Raw genomic sequence first — 18,757 nt, 5'->3', positions numbered from 1 at the left:
GATAGGCAGGTCTCTGGTGATAGACTCATTTTACTATGTGCCATAAAACTGCTTAAAGGGACACTTCCATCAAATATTTTTAATTTAAAAGTGGGTACCGTATATACTCGAGTATAAGCGACCCGAATATAAGCCGAGGCCCCTAATTTTACCCCCCAAAAATGGGAAAAATTATTGACTCAAGTATAAGACTAGGGTGGGAAATGCAGCATATGTGGGGGATCTGTGGAGGACGCTGTTATGTGGGGGATCTGTGGAGGACAGTGTTATGGGGGATCTGTGGAGGACACTTATGGGGACCTGTGGATGGCACTGTTATGGGGTGGATCTGTGGAGGACACTGTTATAGGGGATATGTGCTATGACACATAGGGCCATGGGGGGGCAGCATAAGACATATAGCATCTTATGCTGGTCCCCCTCATGGCCCTGTGTGTCCCCTAAACTGCGCACATAACTGCCTTTGCGTGTAAAGTATGTTACTCCTGTGTAAAACAATCTCTCTCCTATTGATAACAGGTCCAGCCTCTGTACTCACTGTCAAGATGAATGCACTACAGCGAGCGGGAGCTGGCTGGCCGGCGCGTGACTGACATCACTTAGTAACGCTCCTCCCACTTCAGGAAGCAGGAGCGTTACTAAGTGACGTCAGTCACACGCCGGCCGGGCCGCTCGCTGCAGTGGCATTTTCGGGTCGGCCAAATCGAGACTCGAGTTTAAGACGAGGGGGCTTTTTGAGCACAAAAATATGTGCCAAAAAACTTGTCTTATATTAGAGTATATACGGTATATTATATTTTCTGAAGTTACTCCATGTACTCTACTTCCTGTCCTGGCACATCAAACAGTCCAACTTATTTTTTTCAGTCTGACCATTCTGTTGCCTGCTACTGAAGAACCAATCTTTTTTTTATTCAGTTTAAAACAAAAAAAGTTTTCTATGAATGTTTGTAGAGTTAATAAAAATACCCCTTTTTAATGAAAGTATCCCTTTAATCTATTAGTAGACCCTTAAAAAATGAACACCTTTAACATACTATAGTCTTTCAAATCTTGGTGTCTTCATTCGATTAAGGCCTCTTGCACACGACTGTATAGATTTTTCAGTATTTTTCAGTCCGCAAAAAATACGGATGATGTTTTTCATTTTTTTGCGGAACGGAACAGCTGGCCCTTGATAGAACAATACTATGCTTGTCCGTTATGCGGACAATAATAGGACATGTTCTATCTTTAAACGGAACGGAAAAAGTGAAATACGGAAATGTAAGGCATACGGAGTACCTTCCGTTTTTTTGCGGATCTATTGAAATGAATGGTTCCGTATACAGAACGAAGAACGTTAACGAAAAAAATAAAAGATACCTTCGTGTGCAAGAGGCCTAAAAGGGGTTGTCTGCTTTTCACTATTGAGGACCTATACTCAGGATAGGTCATCAATATCAGTTTGGCCGGGTAACGACTCCTGACACCCCCACCGATCAGCTGTTTGAAGAGAAAGCCTTCTCTGCTCTGTTTACCTGCTTGCAGTGGTGAGCAGGTGTGATTACAAGTACAGCGTCCCCATTCACTTCTATGGGAAGTCTCCTTCCTATGCGCTTAGACAGAACTGTCCCATAGATGTGAATGGGGACACCATACTTTTAACTACACCTTCTCGTCACTGCAATATCTGTGACCAGTAGGTAAACAGAGCAGAGAAGGCAGCACTGCTTTCTCGTAAAATAGCCGATCCATGGGACTGCCCGAAGTCAGACCCCCGATGATCTGATATTGATGACCTATCCTGAAGGTAGATCATCAATAGTAAAAAAGTGGACAACCCCTTTAAGAATTCAATTACCACTAGCAGCTTAAAATGTATGATTTTAGCAAAGTAAAAACTTGATTAGTGTTTTGATCCCTGTCCTGAGAGGAATGAAGGCTTGTAGAGCAGAATTAGCCGATTTCACCCAGTTGCCAAAATATTTTTAGAAAACAAAAGCATGTCTGGATACAGTCCAAAAATGAATGCAGGAAAAAGTACTTTATCCTAGTTGTACAAATGTTTTTCTAATTATTTCTTCTTGTTGCTGTTGGTGTAGCATTCCGATTCCCACTGCGGGTGCAGGAAGAGCAGGTCTGCTTACAAGCTGTAGCTGAAAAGACACAAAAACAATAAATTCTAGAGGGTTCACATACGACAACTCACGTCAAATGCTGCACCAAAGAATGTAATTTTAGGTCATAAATGTGCTGTAAATATTTGCAGACTGCATAAATAAAAGCTGCTTCTCTTTACGGCCGTGTTCACATTTACGCAATGAACTCTGGTAGTCTGTTCTGGCAGGAGAAGAAACTGCCGGAGTTCACGGCATCCATCATAGCCGGATATCACCGGGCACCACTGTATTCCCATTAATATAATAGGTTCCGGCATATATGCTCGCTTTTGGCTGGACAAAATAAATGCTGCGTGTACTATTTTTTTGTCCGGCTGCTTACTGGAGTGCCCGAGTAAGGCTACTTTCACACTCGCGTTTGGTGCGGATCCGTCATGGATCTGTTCAGATAATACAACCGTCTAAATCCGTTCAGAACGGATCCGTTTGTATTATCTTTAATATAGCCAAGACGGATCAGTCTTGAACACCATTGAAAGTCAATGGAGGACGGATCCGTTTTCTATCGTGTCAGATTGTATCATAGAAAACTGATCCGTTCACATTGACTTACATTGTGTGTCAGGACAGATCCGTTTGGCTCAGTTTCATCCTCCTCCAAAGCGGAATGGAGACTGATCGGAGGCAAACTGATGCATTCTGAGTGGATCTGTTTCCATTCAGAATTTATTAGGGCAAAACTGATCTGTTTTGGACCGCTTGTGAGAGCCCTGAATGGATCTCACAAACGGAAAGCCAAAACGCCAGTGTAAAAGTAGCCTAAGGCTACTTTCACACTTGCGGCAGAGTGATCCGGCAAACCGTTCCGTCACTGGAACTGCCTGCCAGATCCAGCAAAACGTATGCCAACTGATGGCACTTGTAAGACTGATCAGGATCCTGATCAGTCTTAAAAATGCATTGAAATGCCAGATCAGTCTTTCCGGTGTCATCCGGCAAAACGGATCTGGCATTAATTTTTTTCACTTTTTGGGGGTCTGCGCATGCACAGACCGGAAGGACGGATCTGGCATTCCAGTATTTTGAATGCCGGATCCAGCACTAATACATTCCTACAGCATTCAGGCAAGTCTTCAGTTTTTTTGGCCGGAGATAAAACCGTAGCATGCTGCGGTTTTATCTTTTGCCCGATTCAAAAAGACTGAACTGAAGACATCCTGATGCATCCTGAACGGATTGCTCTCCATTCAGAATGCATGGGGATAAAACTGATCAGTTCTTTTCCGGTATAGAGCCCCTAGGACGGAACTCTATGCCGGAAAAGAAAAACGCTAGTGTGAAAGTACCCTTAAAAAGGCAGGACTGACATAATATAGGGACATTTTTACAAGCCATACAAAAGTCTCATGTTTTTGTGCAAGCAACATTTTCCCAAATAAATGGTGACTTTGTTTCAGTTTTGCAGACACAAGCATGTGTTCTTTCCTACTGGCTTTTTTTTGTTAATCTGGTTTTTTTTTTGTGTTTCTGGATTTATTTATTTATTTTTAAACACAGCATATTGAGCAATCCCCTTCTCTATAGGGAAATTCACTTCAATGGGGCCGCAAAAGATGCGGACAGCACTCCGTGTGCTGTCCGCATCCGTTGCTCCGTTCCGTAGCCCCGCAATAAAAAATATAAAATGTCCTATTCTTGTCCGTTTAGCGGACAAGAATAGGCATTTCTACAATGGGCCGCCCATTCCGCAAATCGCGGAAGGCACACGGGCAGCTTCCGTTTTTTGCGGACGCCTAAAAAAAAAAAACATACCATTCAAACAAGTGCTAACATAGCTCTCAGCATTTTTGCAAAAAAGTGGGGTTTAGGAAGGCTGTGGCCTCCCAAGGCCTGACAGATTAGCGAGATTTCAGAAACTGCAGTAAATTTTAGTGCAAATCTACAGCATCTCATTGCTGGCACAGAAATGATTTTTCCTTCTTGTTAAAAGGTGTTGTATGGCCTACTGAATGCCACTGCGCCGTTTCCAGACACTTCCAGTCCCTGCAGCTCCAGGAAGTGACTTGGTTCGTTCAAGCAGATGTGACCAGTCACAGGACCAAGCCACCTCCTTGAACTGCCGGGACTGGGAGTGGCCAGAATGGGAAAGGCACACTGGGACCACAAACAGGTGAATATGGTTACTTTTATGGGGAACATATCAGGACCATTTAACGGGAGCCTGTGCCATCAAACATGGTATCTGAACTGCAGGCAGCATGTCATAGAGAAGGAGGAACTGATCAGATTGATATATAGTTTATGGGAAAAGATTCAGTAAAATTGTATTTCATCCATTTAAATTCCTGCTCATTATGGGCTTTGAAGTCAAGCAGGAGGTCCTATCAGTGATTGACAGCTATCGCTGTATACAGTCATAGAGGGAATAAAACCTCTGAATCTTTTACCACAAAGCTATATACACTACATCAATCTGCTCAGCATCTCCTGCTCTATAACATGGTGCCTGCAGCTCAGACACTATGCTCAATGTCACTGGTTCCATTTAAGCTTCTGGACAAATATTAACTAAATTTCTGTTTTATTCCAGAAAAGTTTTAAATACTTGTCTAGCCCTTATAGCTAGTACCAGAATATTAGGATTATCAAGTATATACCACAGCGCTATGGTACAAAAACATTATATACCATTTACACATTCCAATAACTACTATCACTACCCCCACAAAACAAATGTCTCAATAACTTGTCGTGGCCTTGAGCATCAATTACAGCTTGACAACGATGTCTCCTGCTGTTCACAAGTCGACTTATTGTCTGCTGAGGCATGGCATCCCACTCTTCTTGAAGGCTGGCCCTCAGGTCATTGAGGTTCTGGGGTACAGAGTTTTCAATTTGATTCAGGTCTGGAGAAAGTGCAGGCCACTCCATTTGAGGTCCCCCAGTCTCCAGCAGCCGTTCCCTAATGATGCGACCTCGATGAGCTGGCACATTGTCATCCATGAAGGTGAAATTAGGCCTGTGTTGTTCATACAGAGGCACAATGACCGGATTAACCAGCTCAGGACCGCCACACGCAGGATTGCGTCTTTGCGGCGGCCCTGTTATTCCTCCTGGACGCGTCATCTCGCAAGACGCGAGATTTCCTGTGAACGCGCGCACACAGGCGCTGTCTTCACAGGAAGTGCAGGTAAACTAGCTGATCTACAGCCTGCCAGCGGCAATCGTTCGCTGGCAGGCTGTAGATGCGATTTTTTTTAACCCCTAAAAGGTATATTAGACGCTGTTTTGTTAACAGCGTCTAATATACCTGCTACCTGGTCCTCTGGTGGTCCCTTTTGCTTGGATCGACCACCAGAGGACACAGGTAGCTCTGTAAAGTAGCACCAAACACCACTACACTACACCCCCCACCCCCCGTCACTTATTAACCCCCTGATCACCCCCCTGTAAGGCTCCATTCAGACGTCCGTATGTGTTTTGCGGATCTGATCCATGGATCCGCAAAACACATACGGACGTCTGAATGGAGCCTTACAGGGGGGTGATCAATGACAGGGGGGTGATCAGGGAGTCTATATGGGGTGATCACCGCCCTGTCATTGATCACCCCCCTGTAAGGCTCCATTCAGACGTCCGTATGTGTTTTGAGGTTCCGCAAAACACAGACACCGCGGATCCGCAAAACACATACGGACGTCTGAATGAAGCCATACAGGGGGGTGATCAATGACAGGGCGGTGATCACCCCATATAGACTCCCTGATCACCCCCCTGTAAGGCTCCATTCAGACATTTTTTTGGCACAAGTTAGCGGAAATAGATTTTTTATATTTTTTAGTTATTTTCTTACAAAGTCTCATATTCCACTAACTTGTGACAAAAAATAAAATCTCACATGAACTCACCATACCCCTCACGGAATCCATTTATATTCCAGACTTCTTCTCACGCTTTAGGGCCCCTAAAATGCCAGGGCAGTATAAATACCCCACATATGACCCCATTTCGGAAAGAAGACACCCCAAGGTATTCGCTACGGGGCATATTGAGTCCATGAAAGATTGAACTTTTTGTCCCAAGTTAGCGGAAAGGAAGACTTTGTGAGAAAAAAAAAAAATCCAGCCTTCCGCTAACTTGTGCCAAAAAAAAAATCATCTATGAACTCGCCATGCCCCTCATTGAATACCCTGGGGTGCCTTCTTTCCAAAATGGGGTCACATGTGGGGTATTTATACTGCCCTGGCATTTTAGGGGCCCTAAGGCAGCAGAAGAAGTCTGGGATCCAAATGTCTAAAAATGCCCTCCTAAAAGGAATTTGGGCCCCTTTGCGCATCTAGGCTGCGAAAAAGTGTCACACATGTGGTATCGCCGTACTCAGGAGAAGTTGGGCAATGTGTTTTGGGGTGTCTTTTTACATATACCCATGCTGGGTGAGAGAAATATCTCTCTAAAAGACAACTTTTCCCATTTTTTTATACAAAGTTGTCATTTGACAGATATTTATCTCACCCAGCATGGGCATGTGAAAAAAAAAAAGACACCCCAAAACACATTGCCCGACTTCTCCCGAGTACGGCGATACCACGTGTGACACTTTTTTGCAGCCTAGGTGGGCAAAGGGGCCCACATTCCAAAGAGCACCTTTAGGATTTCACAGGCCATTTTTTTTACACATTTTGATTTCAAACTACTTCTCACGCATTAGGGCCCCTAAAATGCCAGGGCAGTATAACTACCCCACAAGTGACCCTATTTTGGAAAGAAGACACCCCAAGGTATTTTGTGATGGGCATAATGAGTTCATGGAAGTTTTAATTTTTTTGTCACAAGTTAGTGGAATATGAGACTTTGTAAGGAAAAAAAATAAAAATAAAAAAATCATCATTTTCCGCTAATGATGATATAAAAAAGTTCTATGAACTCACTATGCCCATCAGCGAATACCTTAGGGTGTCTACTTTCCGAAATGGGGTCATTTGTGGGGGTTTTCTACTGTCTGGGCATTGTAGAACCTCAGGAAACATGACAGGTGCTCAGAAAGTCAGAGCTGCTTCAAAAAGCGTCAATTCACATTTTTGTGCCATAGTTTGTAAACGCTATAACTTTTTTTTTTACCCAAACATTTTTTTTTTTAATCAAAGACATGTAGAACAATACATTTAGAGAAAAATGTATATAGAAATGTATTTAAAAAAAATAAATTTACAACTGAAAGTGAAAAATGACATTTTTTTGCAAAAATTTCGGAGAATTTGGATTAATAACAAAAAAAGTAAAAATGTCAGCAGCAATGAAATACCACCAAATGAAAGCTCTATTAGTGAGAAGAAAAGGAGGTAAAATTCATTTGGGTGGTAAGTTGCATGACCGAGCAATAAACCGTGAAAGTAGTGTAGTGCAGAAATGTAAAAAGTGGTCTGGTCATTAAGGGTGTTTAAGCTAGGGGAGCTGAGGTGGTTAATGATGTTATTCAACTAGTATGGGCTTGTCACTGTACCATTCACAAAGTGTAGGGCAGTTCTGTATTGACTAGACACACCTGCCCACACTGTAACCAGCACCAAAGCTCGTCTGGTGACAACAGTAACTGATGCGTAGCGCTCTCCTTCATGTCTCAAACATTGTTGGCGGCTATCATTTCTGCTCAGAGTAAGGCCATGCGCTTCATGCCGCCGCTGCACTACAGTAATACGTCATTTGTATGATCTATACGAGTGTATTACTGTAGTGCAGCGGCGGCATGAAGCGCACAGTGTCATAGCAACCAATTACGCAGTGCGATTAATCGACTTTCATCAGTGAACATCACTGAGGCCCACTGATCTCTCGTCCAGCGTACATTCTCCCTGGCCCATGAAAGATGATGACACCTGTGTCTGGTGGTGTGACCAGGTACACTTGCAGGTCGTCTAGCACGCAGACCACACTGATGTAAACATTTGAAATGGTCTGACATAACACTTGGGTGCCTCCTACCTCCCTTAAATGTGCCTGGAGTTGTGTGGCATTCATCATCCGGTTCCGCAGGGCATAGTTCACAATAAAGCGGTCATCAGTGTGGGATGTGGCTAAAGAATGTCCACTTCTATGCCTTACTGTGACTCTTTTAGTCTATCTGTATCACTGTTACAACCTGCTGATGACACTCTGTGACTCTCTAAGGCTGGGTTCACACCTGAGCGTTTTACAGCGCGTTCCTACGCGCTGTAAAACGCTCAACAAGGAGAAACCAATGATTCCCTATGGGAATGGTTCACACTTGGGCGTTTTACAGCGCGTACGATCGCGCTGTAAAACGCCCGACGCTCCAAAAAGTACATGAGCGACTTTTGGGGCGTTTGTGGCCATAGGACACTGTAGTGAATCACACAAACGCGCGTCAAACGCGCGTTTACTATTACAAAAACGCGCATAAAAATGCGCGTCAAAAACGCGCTTTTGCGCAACGCTCAAGTGTGAACCCAGCCTAAGCTCATTGGCCACTACCATCTGAGAACATCCTGCTTGAAGCCTCGCAGGTACTGTTGATCAATTAAGACAATTGTAGTGGGGCGGCTCACTACGGCCTAAAAAATGGAGTAAGGTGCTCAATCCAAACAAAGTGTACCCAACGCTTGTAGTGGGAAATATAGAATAAAGAAGAGGGATGGCACTCTGGTCATAGGTAGTGTATGGAAACAGAATATTTATTATTTGTTATAAATGGCGGATTGCGACGATTAAAAGTAAAAAAGTATAAAATGTGCAATAAACAGTGCGATAAAATGTAACTGGTAGGTCTTCAGTTAGATATTCCTAGGAAGAATCAGGCATATATAGTAGTAGTGCATATAAAATACTGCATATAAAATTGGAAAAAAATGGAAATTATATAGTTATAATATGAGAAAAAATTTAAAATTGGATACAAGAAGTCTTTGGTAGTAATATGAGCAAAGTCTTATAGACCTATTAAGAATAAATATAGGTATCCAATCAGATCATGTCCCAAAGAGAATAAATTCGATGATATCCCAAAGGAAAAAAAAATTGGATGAGGAGGAAGATCTCCTTTGGGAAGTGTAGAGATATACTTTAGTCCCAGATATAACCTTCAGTTAAGCAATAGTCCAGTGTGAGTGATGGTCACTATCTCAGATATATAGCATATTTACCTCCGATTTCCTTATTAGAGAGTGGTCCAACAGTCATAGATTAAATGAAAAATACTGCTGGTTGAGCAGGTACATTACCCTCCCGAGGTAGGCTGATGAGCGGCTCCCGATCGGCGTGCGGCGTCCACGTGTGTCGTTCCCGCTCGCGGGGCTGAATGCTCTGCCTATTGGTTCCTGAAGGTGTTCGTCACTTCCGGTGACGTCACTTGTACTCACTGGCTTTCCCGCTCAATTCTCGTCGGCGTTCCACGTGGGACCCGGTGGCGGGAAAGCGGCTGAAGTTTTCAAAGAGATAATTCGCTCCGGAGCTGTGTAGTTTTTAGGATCCTTCTGGTGCTAGCTAGCTTGACTTGAGTATGGCTGCCTCAAAAAAAAATAAAAAACATACGCGTTTCGGAGCGTCCTGCTCCTTCTTCAGTGGGAATGGGCTGTTGATCAATTGTTAGGTGTCGTCTTGGTCTCATGATGGCAAAATAGTACTGGGGCTCCACTGGACCATGGAAGTCAAGTGAGCATGTGGACATAAGGCACAGGATCACAACCAGAAGTTGAATGTCATGAAGTTTATTTGTTATAAATAAACTTCATGACATTCAACTTCTGGTTGTGATCCTGCGCCTTATGTTCACACGCTCACTTGACTTCCATGGTCCAGTGGAGCCCCAGTACTATTGTTCACTCCGTTGGTGGTCTGGCCCCCGCCTAAGGAGATCTCGGACTAAAATCAGCAGCACCAACCAGTCACTTTCTTCCAGTTGGCCTTCATTGTGATTGCGCCCAATATTGGTGCAACCTTAACAGGTGAGTTTAACTACATTCACCTGGCCTTGGATGATACTGTGTATTTGACATACTCACCCTATGAGCGCCTTTCTCTCCCCGTGGCCATTTTTTGCTGCGATGATGGCAAAATGTGAACAGCATGATGAGGAGAACTGTTTAAACAGTAACTAAACTTTTATAATAATTTTTAATATGTTGTCCCTAATCCCCTTAAAAAAAATAAAAAATTCTAATATACTTTATTTATTAATTTTGCATTTACTCTACTTTTACATCCTGAATACTATTCAGTGTGCTCTTAAAAAACTCAGATCTCTGTACGCCGCTGACAGCTCAGCAGTGTACAGAGTACTCACTTTATGAATGGGGCCGCAGCAGCGCAGGGAGCACGGGCAGGAGCGCACATTGCTGCTCCTGCCCATGCTCCCCGACAATTACTAACTCCTGGCATAGCACATGGGTACCCTGTACCCATGTACTAGGCCAGGATTAGCTGAGTGGAGCGGACTCCTGCTTCTGCCTGCATGCGCTCAGCTAAGAGCCGACATGCAGTTCTCTTAGCTGAGTGGAGCAGACAGAAGCAGGAGACCGCTCCGCTCAGCTAATCCTGGCATAGTACATGGGTACAGGGTACCCATGTGCTTTGCCAGGAGTTAGTAATTGTCCAGGGAGCACGGGCAGGACCAGCAATGTGTGCTCCTGCCCGTACTCCCTGCACTGCTGCGACTCCCCTTCATAAAGTGAGTACTCCGTACACCGCTGATCTGTCACATTGAACAGTTGGACATGTGCATTCAAAAGTTTAGAGAAGGTCACATTAAGTTCACCTATAAAGGAAAGAGTGCATTTAAGGTTCATCCTGAAATTTCACCCACAAGCCAAATATCCCTAACTTTTTGTGAGCAGTGTATACAGTATAGTAAAATACATAAGTTATACAGAAACCTTACCTTCCGTCCCAACTGTTTCTCAAACCTTGGTGCAACAAATGAGCAAGGACCCATATTTTGTGGTTCCTCTTGGCTCCAAATGAAATCTTTAAAATTAAAATACAGTTAAGTGACTTTGAAATAAACAGTATATTAATTCATTATTAAAATAAATGAATTCTAGCTAAATATAGTATTGATATGGTGAAATAAAGAAGGTAAAAATTTGATTTCTATAACACCCTACCAAAGTACTACAGTGCATTGTACAAACAATTGCAAAATGTAAAAATCATGCTATTTATCTTGCCTCCATAAAAATTGAATACTTTACTTTTACAGTTTCACTACCTACAGGCCCTCAAGTGGTGCCCTAAAAAAAAGTACATCTTAAGGCTATGTCGACAAAACAAATCAATAAAAGGATATGCCTCTTGGAAGGCAGGGATGAAAAAAACGAGATTTTTGTATAACTTACCAGTAAAATCTCTTTCTCGCTCTTTCCTTGGGGGACACAGAAGACCTTGGGTATAGCTCATCTCCATAGGAGGCGTGACACTAAGTGAAAACTGTTAAGCCCCTCCTCCATCAGCTATACCCTCAGCCTGGAGAGAGAGACTGCCAGTTGCGTGTCCAAGTAGTGAGAAAAGGCAAAGTCCAACAAGTGGAAACAACAAGCCAACTACCCAACGGGTAAACAAAACTGGGAAACCGTGCAGAAAAAAACCAATGAATGGGTGGGTGCTGTGTCCCCCAAGGAAAGAGCGAGAAAGAGATTTTACTGGTAAGTTATACAAAAATCTCGTTTTCTCGCCCAATTTCCTTGGGGGACATAGAAGACCTTGGGACGTTCAAAAGCAGTCCAAGAGGGGAGGGACCACAGCACCAAGGCAAAGCACCCGAAGGCAGCAAGGAAATGCCGCCTGCAAAACCAGGCGGCCCAAGGCAGCAGCCGCCGAAGCCAGAGTACGCACTCTGGAGAACCTGGTAAGGAGTGCAAGGCAGACCGTGGCCACCCTGCACAATGGCATGGCCGAAGCCCAATGCCTCCGGCCGCGGAGGCACCAACCACTCTGGTGAAATGAACGGTGACACCAAAAACAAACCCCTGCCTGTGATGCAGCAACCTCAGCAACAGCCATTTGGTTAAAGCGGAGGAAAGCACCCAGGAGCCGTCAACCTTAGCGCGGACCTCCCGGAACACAAGAGACCGAGCGTCGACAAGAGTCGGAGATGTCCAAGCAAAAAACTGCAGACACTGCAAGTAACAGAGTCCCAGTCGCAGGACCAGGCCAGACTGGAGAAGACAGAACCATGGGAAGAGAAAGGCCGAGTGGGGGAATGCCCAGCTCCCTAAAGAACCCCAGGTAAGATCCGAAGTCAGACAACAGAACCTGGACGAAGCACGGCCGGGAGCGAACACTAGTGTGCTCGCTGGACTCGTCTGGGCAGGCGGGAGGAAACCCAATGCGAGTAGGCGCAGATCAGTGGCACGGGCAAAAAGGTTGGTAAAACTGGTCCCGTCGGCCCCCGAGCAACGCCGTCCCGTATCCACACGAAGTGGTGGAGCAGAAGGACAAACGGAAGGAACCGAAAGCGACCCGGCCAGCATCCAACAGACGCCAGGACAAGTCAGGCTAAAGTCCCTGTCATTATAGCCACCGCAGGAAGGTGTTCTACAGTCCCGGTGTGGGGACTGGAAGGGTAATCTTGACAGAAGAAGGAGTCCCGACAGGTTACCGAGAAGGTAAGTCCAAGCAGGACCATAGCCCAGAATGGAAAAAATAATCCGCACCCAGCGGGAGGACAGAATGCGGCAACCCGGTAAACAGGCACACAGCTAGTACAGCCAGTGTGAACAATGGAGACAGTATGAGGCCATAAGGAACACCGGAACCATCCATATGAACAACCATGTTCTCCCCAGAGGGGAGGGCAGCGAAGGAACAGCCCCTGAAACCTGGCCGGGGCAGAAGCCACATCGGAGTAAAACTGTCCCAGCGGAAGCCAAAACAGAGCAGTCGAGAAAAAACAGTAGAGAAGACAGATGACAACCTCCAACCGAAAGGAGGAGTGGGCAACAGGGAAGCCATAGGACCGCTCAAAAGCAGAACTCCGCTACTCCGAGATGTCCGGCTCACCAATTCGCAGAAGGCGAATACCCTAATGAACCGAAAGTGGAGGTCCCTAGGACCTGGGTAATCGAGCACCCAAGAGAAGTTGGGCGACCTGCTCGAAAAGAGCGGCTAGAACCCGGTAGCAAAACAAACTGAAGCACGGAGGGTGCAACAGAAAGAACTCATACCAAAACGCATCCAAGAGGAGGAACGGCAATAGGCGAGGGAACCGCAATCCCGCCAGAGCCAACGTAGACTTCGAGGGACGCTGGAGAAAGCACTATCGACCATGTGACCGCTTGCGCTGGGAAGCAATGCCACAGGGGAACTAATGGGTACGCATCTAGGAACCACGAACACTCCCCAGGCGGAAGGGCCAACTAACATGGAGGACACCGTCACAACGGAAACACAATATACCCTCCGAACAGAGAATGGACACCACCCAGCTCGCTGCAGTAGAGAGCAAATAGAGGGCGAATGGAGGCATACGTACAAGCAGCCCCGTAAGCAGTGAGAAAGCCAACCCACCTACGGAAGGAGAAGGCATACCCGGCCCAACAACGCACAGAGTGCACAAGAGCGTCCGCCCACTGCAAAATAGTCACCCAGCAAAGAGGGCCAGCCACAGAATCCACGGAAATGCAAAGTGCAACCGGAAGGGGGGGATATACACAAGACTAATATGGCATGCGATGGAACGCAAGCAGTCCGCCCAGAAGAGAGGGAAATGTACTTGGCAAACATTGCAGACAGCAAGCGTGCAAAGCCCGCCCCACAAGGGTGTGATGCCCAAGACCAGAACCTACTTCAGAGAAGTAGGACATACCATATCCTGCCCAGAAGAGGGCCATGCACATGGCCACACAGCATCCAGCAGGACGTCCACCTAGTGAAATGGGGACATGCACAGGGTTATCCTAGCATTAAGTGAGTGCCATAATCCACCAAACACCGAATTTCGTGAGAGTACAACTACTCCGCCAATGAATGGGGACAAGTACAAGTCCAGCACAGCATATACAAGGACAGTTGTGAGTCCTGTGAGCATACAAAATTCCACCCATGGAATGAGGGGTGGTCACGCACAAGGCCAGCACCGTATCCAATGGGAGTGCAAGTACTCCACCCATCTTAGAGGCCAGCAACAATCTGGTGAGAGTGCAGTATGCTGCCCAGAAGGGGGAGCCATGCCCATGGCCAGTATTGCAACCAGGGAGAATGCGAGCACCCCGCCATGGATGGGGGTCATGCACCTGGCCAGCAGCATACTGGCGAGAGAACAAACACAGCCAGTGAGAGTGTGTGTATGTTGCCTGAGGAAAGGAGACCTGCCCATGGCCGTCAGCGAATCCAGTAAGAGTGCCGTACACCGCCCACGGAAGGGGGAACATGTATATGGCCGGCAGCGGATTCAGTGAGTAGCAAGCACCCCACCATGGAAGGGGGTCATGCACACGGCCAGCAACTTACCGGCGAGAGAACGACCCCAGTCAGTGAGGGTGTATGCATGGCGCCTGAGGGAAGAAGGCATGCCCAAGGCCGGCGGCGAATCCAATGAGAATGCAGCATACCGCCTATGGAAGGGGGTTATGTACATGGCCGGCAGCAAATCCAGTGAGAGTGCAGAATTTCGCCTACGGAAAGTGCTTTCTGGCCGGCAACGAATCCAGTGTTAGTGCAGCTTTTCCCTATGGAAGGAGGCCGTGCACATGCCCAGCACCATAACCGATGAAGTGCAGTATTCCGCCTATGGAAGGGGGTCATGCACAAGATCGGCAGCGAGTCCAGTGAGTGCAGCATCCCGCCTATGGAAGGGGGTCATGCACAAGACCGGCAGCGAATCCAGTAAGTGCAGCATTCCGCCTATGGAAGGGGGTCATGCACAAGACCGGCAGCGAATCCAGTGAACGCAGCATTCCGCCTATGGAAGGGGGTCATGCACATGGTCGGTATCAAATCCAGTGAGTGCAGCGTTTCGCCTATGGAAGGGGATCACGCACATGGCCGGCAGCGAATCCAGTGAAAATGCAGCGTTCCCCTATGGGAGGGGGTCATGCACCAGACCAGCACCGTATCTGGTGAGAGTGCAGATTCCATCTATGGAAGGCGGACATGCACAAGACCGGCAACGAATCCAGTGAGTGCAGCATTCCGCCTATGGAAGGGGGTTGTGCACATGGCCTGCAGCGAATCCAGTGAGTGCAGCGTTCTTGTGCACATGGCCAGCACCGTATTCGGTGAGATTGCAGTATTCCACCTAAGCAGGGGGTCATGCACCAGGCAAGCCCGCAGCCCGAGAGAGTGCAGTATCCCAAGAAGGGAAACATGCACCAGCCGGGGAGTGCGACACCGTGCCGCTTATGGAAGGAGCATGCATACAGCAGCACTACTGAGATAAGGCTGCAGCGTCTCATGCACATGGCCGCGCACCAGAAATCCGTTATCCATTTTATTTAATTCTAAATAAAACAGCCTCTCTGAGGCAGAAAGAGGGGCCACCATACAGGTGCCCAGCATCTTAGAGAAGTAGGGAAAAAAACAGGGCGGGGGGGGCAGCCATACAGGCCCATCGGGAGCCGCCGGTACCCGAAGGGTTAACAGACATCCGACCTGGGGAGGGGGGAGGAGGCGGCGCCGATCCCCTGGGGGCGGGGAACCTCCAGGCGGGAAGAATTCGCGCCTGGAGAAGTTCCCGCCCCCTCCAACGGAGGCCGGAAGTTTGCGGCCTAGTAGGCCGTGGCCTAAATTTTTTGTGTCACCCGGCTGACCGGGGCCGCACAGGTAACCAAGAGTGGACTGCCTGTGCATACCGGCCGCGGAAGCCACCCCGCGGACCGGAGAGTCAGGGAGCCCGGGTGGAGCGCCGGAATGCGGCCCAGTAGGCCCGAAGCCTGGGCCAAAACTTGCGGCGCCCGGCCGACCGAATTAGTCGACGGCCGGCAACGGTGGAGCATCGTGCTCAAGTCAAACGCCGGCCGCGAGAGTCTACCCCGCAGGCCAGAACAGTCGGGGGCTGAAGGAGCGCCGGAGGTGCGGCCCAGCAGGCCGGGAAGGAGCGCCGGAGGTGCGGCCCAGCAGGCCGGGAAGGAGCGCCGGAGGTGCGGCCCAGCAGGCCGGGAAGGAGCGCCGGAGGTGCGGCCCAGCAGGCCGGGAAGGAGCGCCGGAGGTGCGGCCCAGCAGGCCGGGAAGGAGCGCCGGAGGTGCGGCCCAGCAGGCCGGGAAGGAGCGCCGGAGGTGCGGCCCAGCAGGCCGGGAAGCCTGCAAAATTCACCGCACCGCCGTCAGGAAACGGGCCCCCGGCCCAGAGCAGCGCATCGGTAAGGGGATGGGGGGACCCTGAGACCGGGTGCCTGTGCGGATGAAGAGTACAGCGTTCCCAGGAGGGACGCCGATAGGTGAAGGGAGGCGATGTGGCTGCCTTTCGCAGCATTCTGCAGCTAGCGTGGGAGCTGCAATGTCCCATGAAGGCCAGGAAGGGAGGAGAGGGAGCAGGGAGTAGAATGTCGCCCTGCAGCACCCCAGGGGCCAGCCTAGGTTCAGCAGTGACAGAAGGGTCCAGAGGCCCAGTATGGGGGCCAGGCACGCAGGAGACTATTGGGTGGGGGGTGGGGGACATAGGGCTGGAGAAGCCACTCTCTTACCACAGCCGTCTTCACCCTCGGTCCATTCAAGCAGGGTCGCCCCTTCAGCTACTGGCACCGTAGTGGCAGGACGCTGGAAGAGGGACTTGGCGTGTGGGCGACCCTTGCGCTGGCGGGATGTAGGGGAGCTGGGCTGCCCTGATCCACCTTGCCTTCTGTGGGGGAGGCAGCAGTGCGGGTGACCGGCACTGGCGCAGCTCAACCCCGGGAGAAACAGAGAGGTCTAGTGCGTCTCTGTTGTCCCTGATGATCTGGAACAAAAAGAAAAGAAAAAAGTAAAAATCTAAATTTAAACAAGGAGAAAACAGCCCTGCAGAGCAGGGAGTGTCTTGCCTCCTTGGACACTAAGCAAAAACTGGCAGTCTCTCTCTCCAGGCTGAGGGTATAGCTGATGGAGGAGGGGCTTAACAGTTTTCACTTAGTGTCACGCCTCCTATGGAGATGAGCTATACCCAAGGTCTTCTGTGTCCCCCAAGGAAATTGGGCGAGAAAAAAAAATTATGAAAAATGTCGTTCCCAAAATTGGAGTTAACTTGCCAGAGATGTTAACTATAGCAAAAACATGTTATTTTAACTCACCTTTAGCTTTTGAATATTTGCCCAACTCATGCTGGAGTGAATCTAACGGAAATGGACATAGTTCTTCTATTCTGATAATAGCAAATTTGTGTCCCTGTTCTGCCAGTGTTTCTTTCTGTTTAGCCAAAGCATAGTAATGTTTCCCAGAACAGAGAATCACTGTGCTAACACTGTTGTGAAGAAAAAAGAAAAGGCCATAAGTACTAGTGAACAATTTATGGACATTTTTAAAGTTTTAAATTTAAAGAAGCGCTCCCATAAAAAAAAATTATTCTCTAACCTGTTAGAAAGGCACATGATGTGAACTGCAGTAAAAGTAATCTTCTTACCAGTGGCTGTATTTGTGAGTTACAACCTCCCTTCTGATCCTCAACAGTGTCACGTGATCAGCATACTGACTTTCCAAATAAGGGAACATTTACACGTCCGCAATTCTGTTCCACATTTTGCGGAACAGAATTGCGGACCTATTCATTTCTATGGGGCAGCACATCCACACTTCCGGGTCCGCAATTCTGGTCCCGAAAAAAATAGAACATGTCCTATTCTTGTCCACAATTGCAGACAATAGGCATTTTCAATTAAGTGTCGGCGATGTGCGGTCCGCAAAATGTGGAACGCACATTGCCGGTGTCCGTGTTTTGCGGATCCGTGGATCCACAAAACACTTACGGACGTGTGAATGGACCCTAACACAGCATATGTGGACAGTTTATGTATTCCTATAGAAGCATAAATGTCAGTCTCATAGGAATGAATAGAGAAGGAACTGACTTCCTGTACTTTGACAGTTGGAGAGGCAAAGTTTTGGTCACATGACAGCTGAGGATCAGAAGGGAGGTTATAACTCACAAATACAGTCACTCATAAGAAGATTACCTAAAAAGATTATTCTAACAGGTAAGAGAATAACATATTTTGTGGGAGTGTTTCTTTAATATTTCATAAATGTACTTTGCACTTGAAGTGGTATCCTTCAGTTACATGTAAATTACCATATATTTAATAAAATAGGGCACAGATTCGTTATATATGGCCAGGTGCATGGGTCCCTAATAGAAATGGAAATAAATCAATGTACCTTTTGGGGTCTGCACGAGGGTCTCCTATAACAGGCTTAAATGTACTTCCAGGTGCCATATCTTCAAAGCTTGAAACAGCAACCTTTAAAAAAATAATACAATACATAAAAGGAATTAAGGAAATAACAGCCATATGGTAAATGATCATCCAAGATTTCAATGAAAAGTAGATGTAAGCCAGTATGCACCTCTCACTGTAATCCTGCCTGTGATAACTGTACGATTTGTAAAATAGAATATGAATAGTGGCCAGAATGAAAATCGCATGGTTTTAGGATTTTGTTTTTAAATATACTCTAAGTGCAGATCATTCAGCATGGAAAACTCCAAGAACTTTGAAGGTTTAAAAAGGCAAAGACAAAAA

At 47.1% G+C, this 18,757-nt stretch overlaps 1 protein-coding gene across 2 annotated transcripts in view; it reads right to left on the bottom strand.

Annotated features, from left to right (window-relative positions):
• Positions 1-1,463: 1,463 nt before the first annotated feature.
• Positions 1,464-18,757, bottom strand: part of DHTKD1 (dehydrogenase E1 and transketolase domain containing 1) — a 72,403-nt gene continuing 55,109 nt past the window's right edge. For both annotated transcript variants that reach the window (XM_044276749.1, XM_044276750.1), the window contains exons 14-17: positions 18,393-18,475; positions 17,312-17,481; positions 10,993-11,078; positions 1,464-2,138 (exon numbers count right to left, since the gene is read on the bottom strand). In XM_044276749.1, the coding sequence (XP_044132684.1) occupies positions 2,028-2,138; positions 10,993-11,078; positions 17,312-17,481; positions 18,393-18,475 (450 nt within the window). In that variant the 3' untranslated portion in view covers positions 1,464-2,027. The remainder of the gene's footprint in view (positions 2,139-10,992; positions 11,079-17,311; positions 17,482-18,392; positions 18,476-18,757) is intronic.

The sequence above is a fragment of the Bufo gargarizans genome, chromosome 2 (genome assembly GCF_014858855.1).
Source record: "Bufo gargarizans isolate SCDJY-AF-19 chromosome 2, ASM1485885v1, whole genome shotgun sequence".
NCBI classification, from domain to species: Eukaryota; Metazoa; Chordata; class Amphibia; order Anura; family Bufonidae; genus Bufo; species Bufo gargarizans.
Note: the sequence above shows the minus strand (reverse complement) of the source record. Positions and strands in the feature narration are given on the sequence as shown.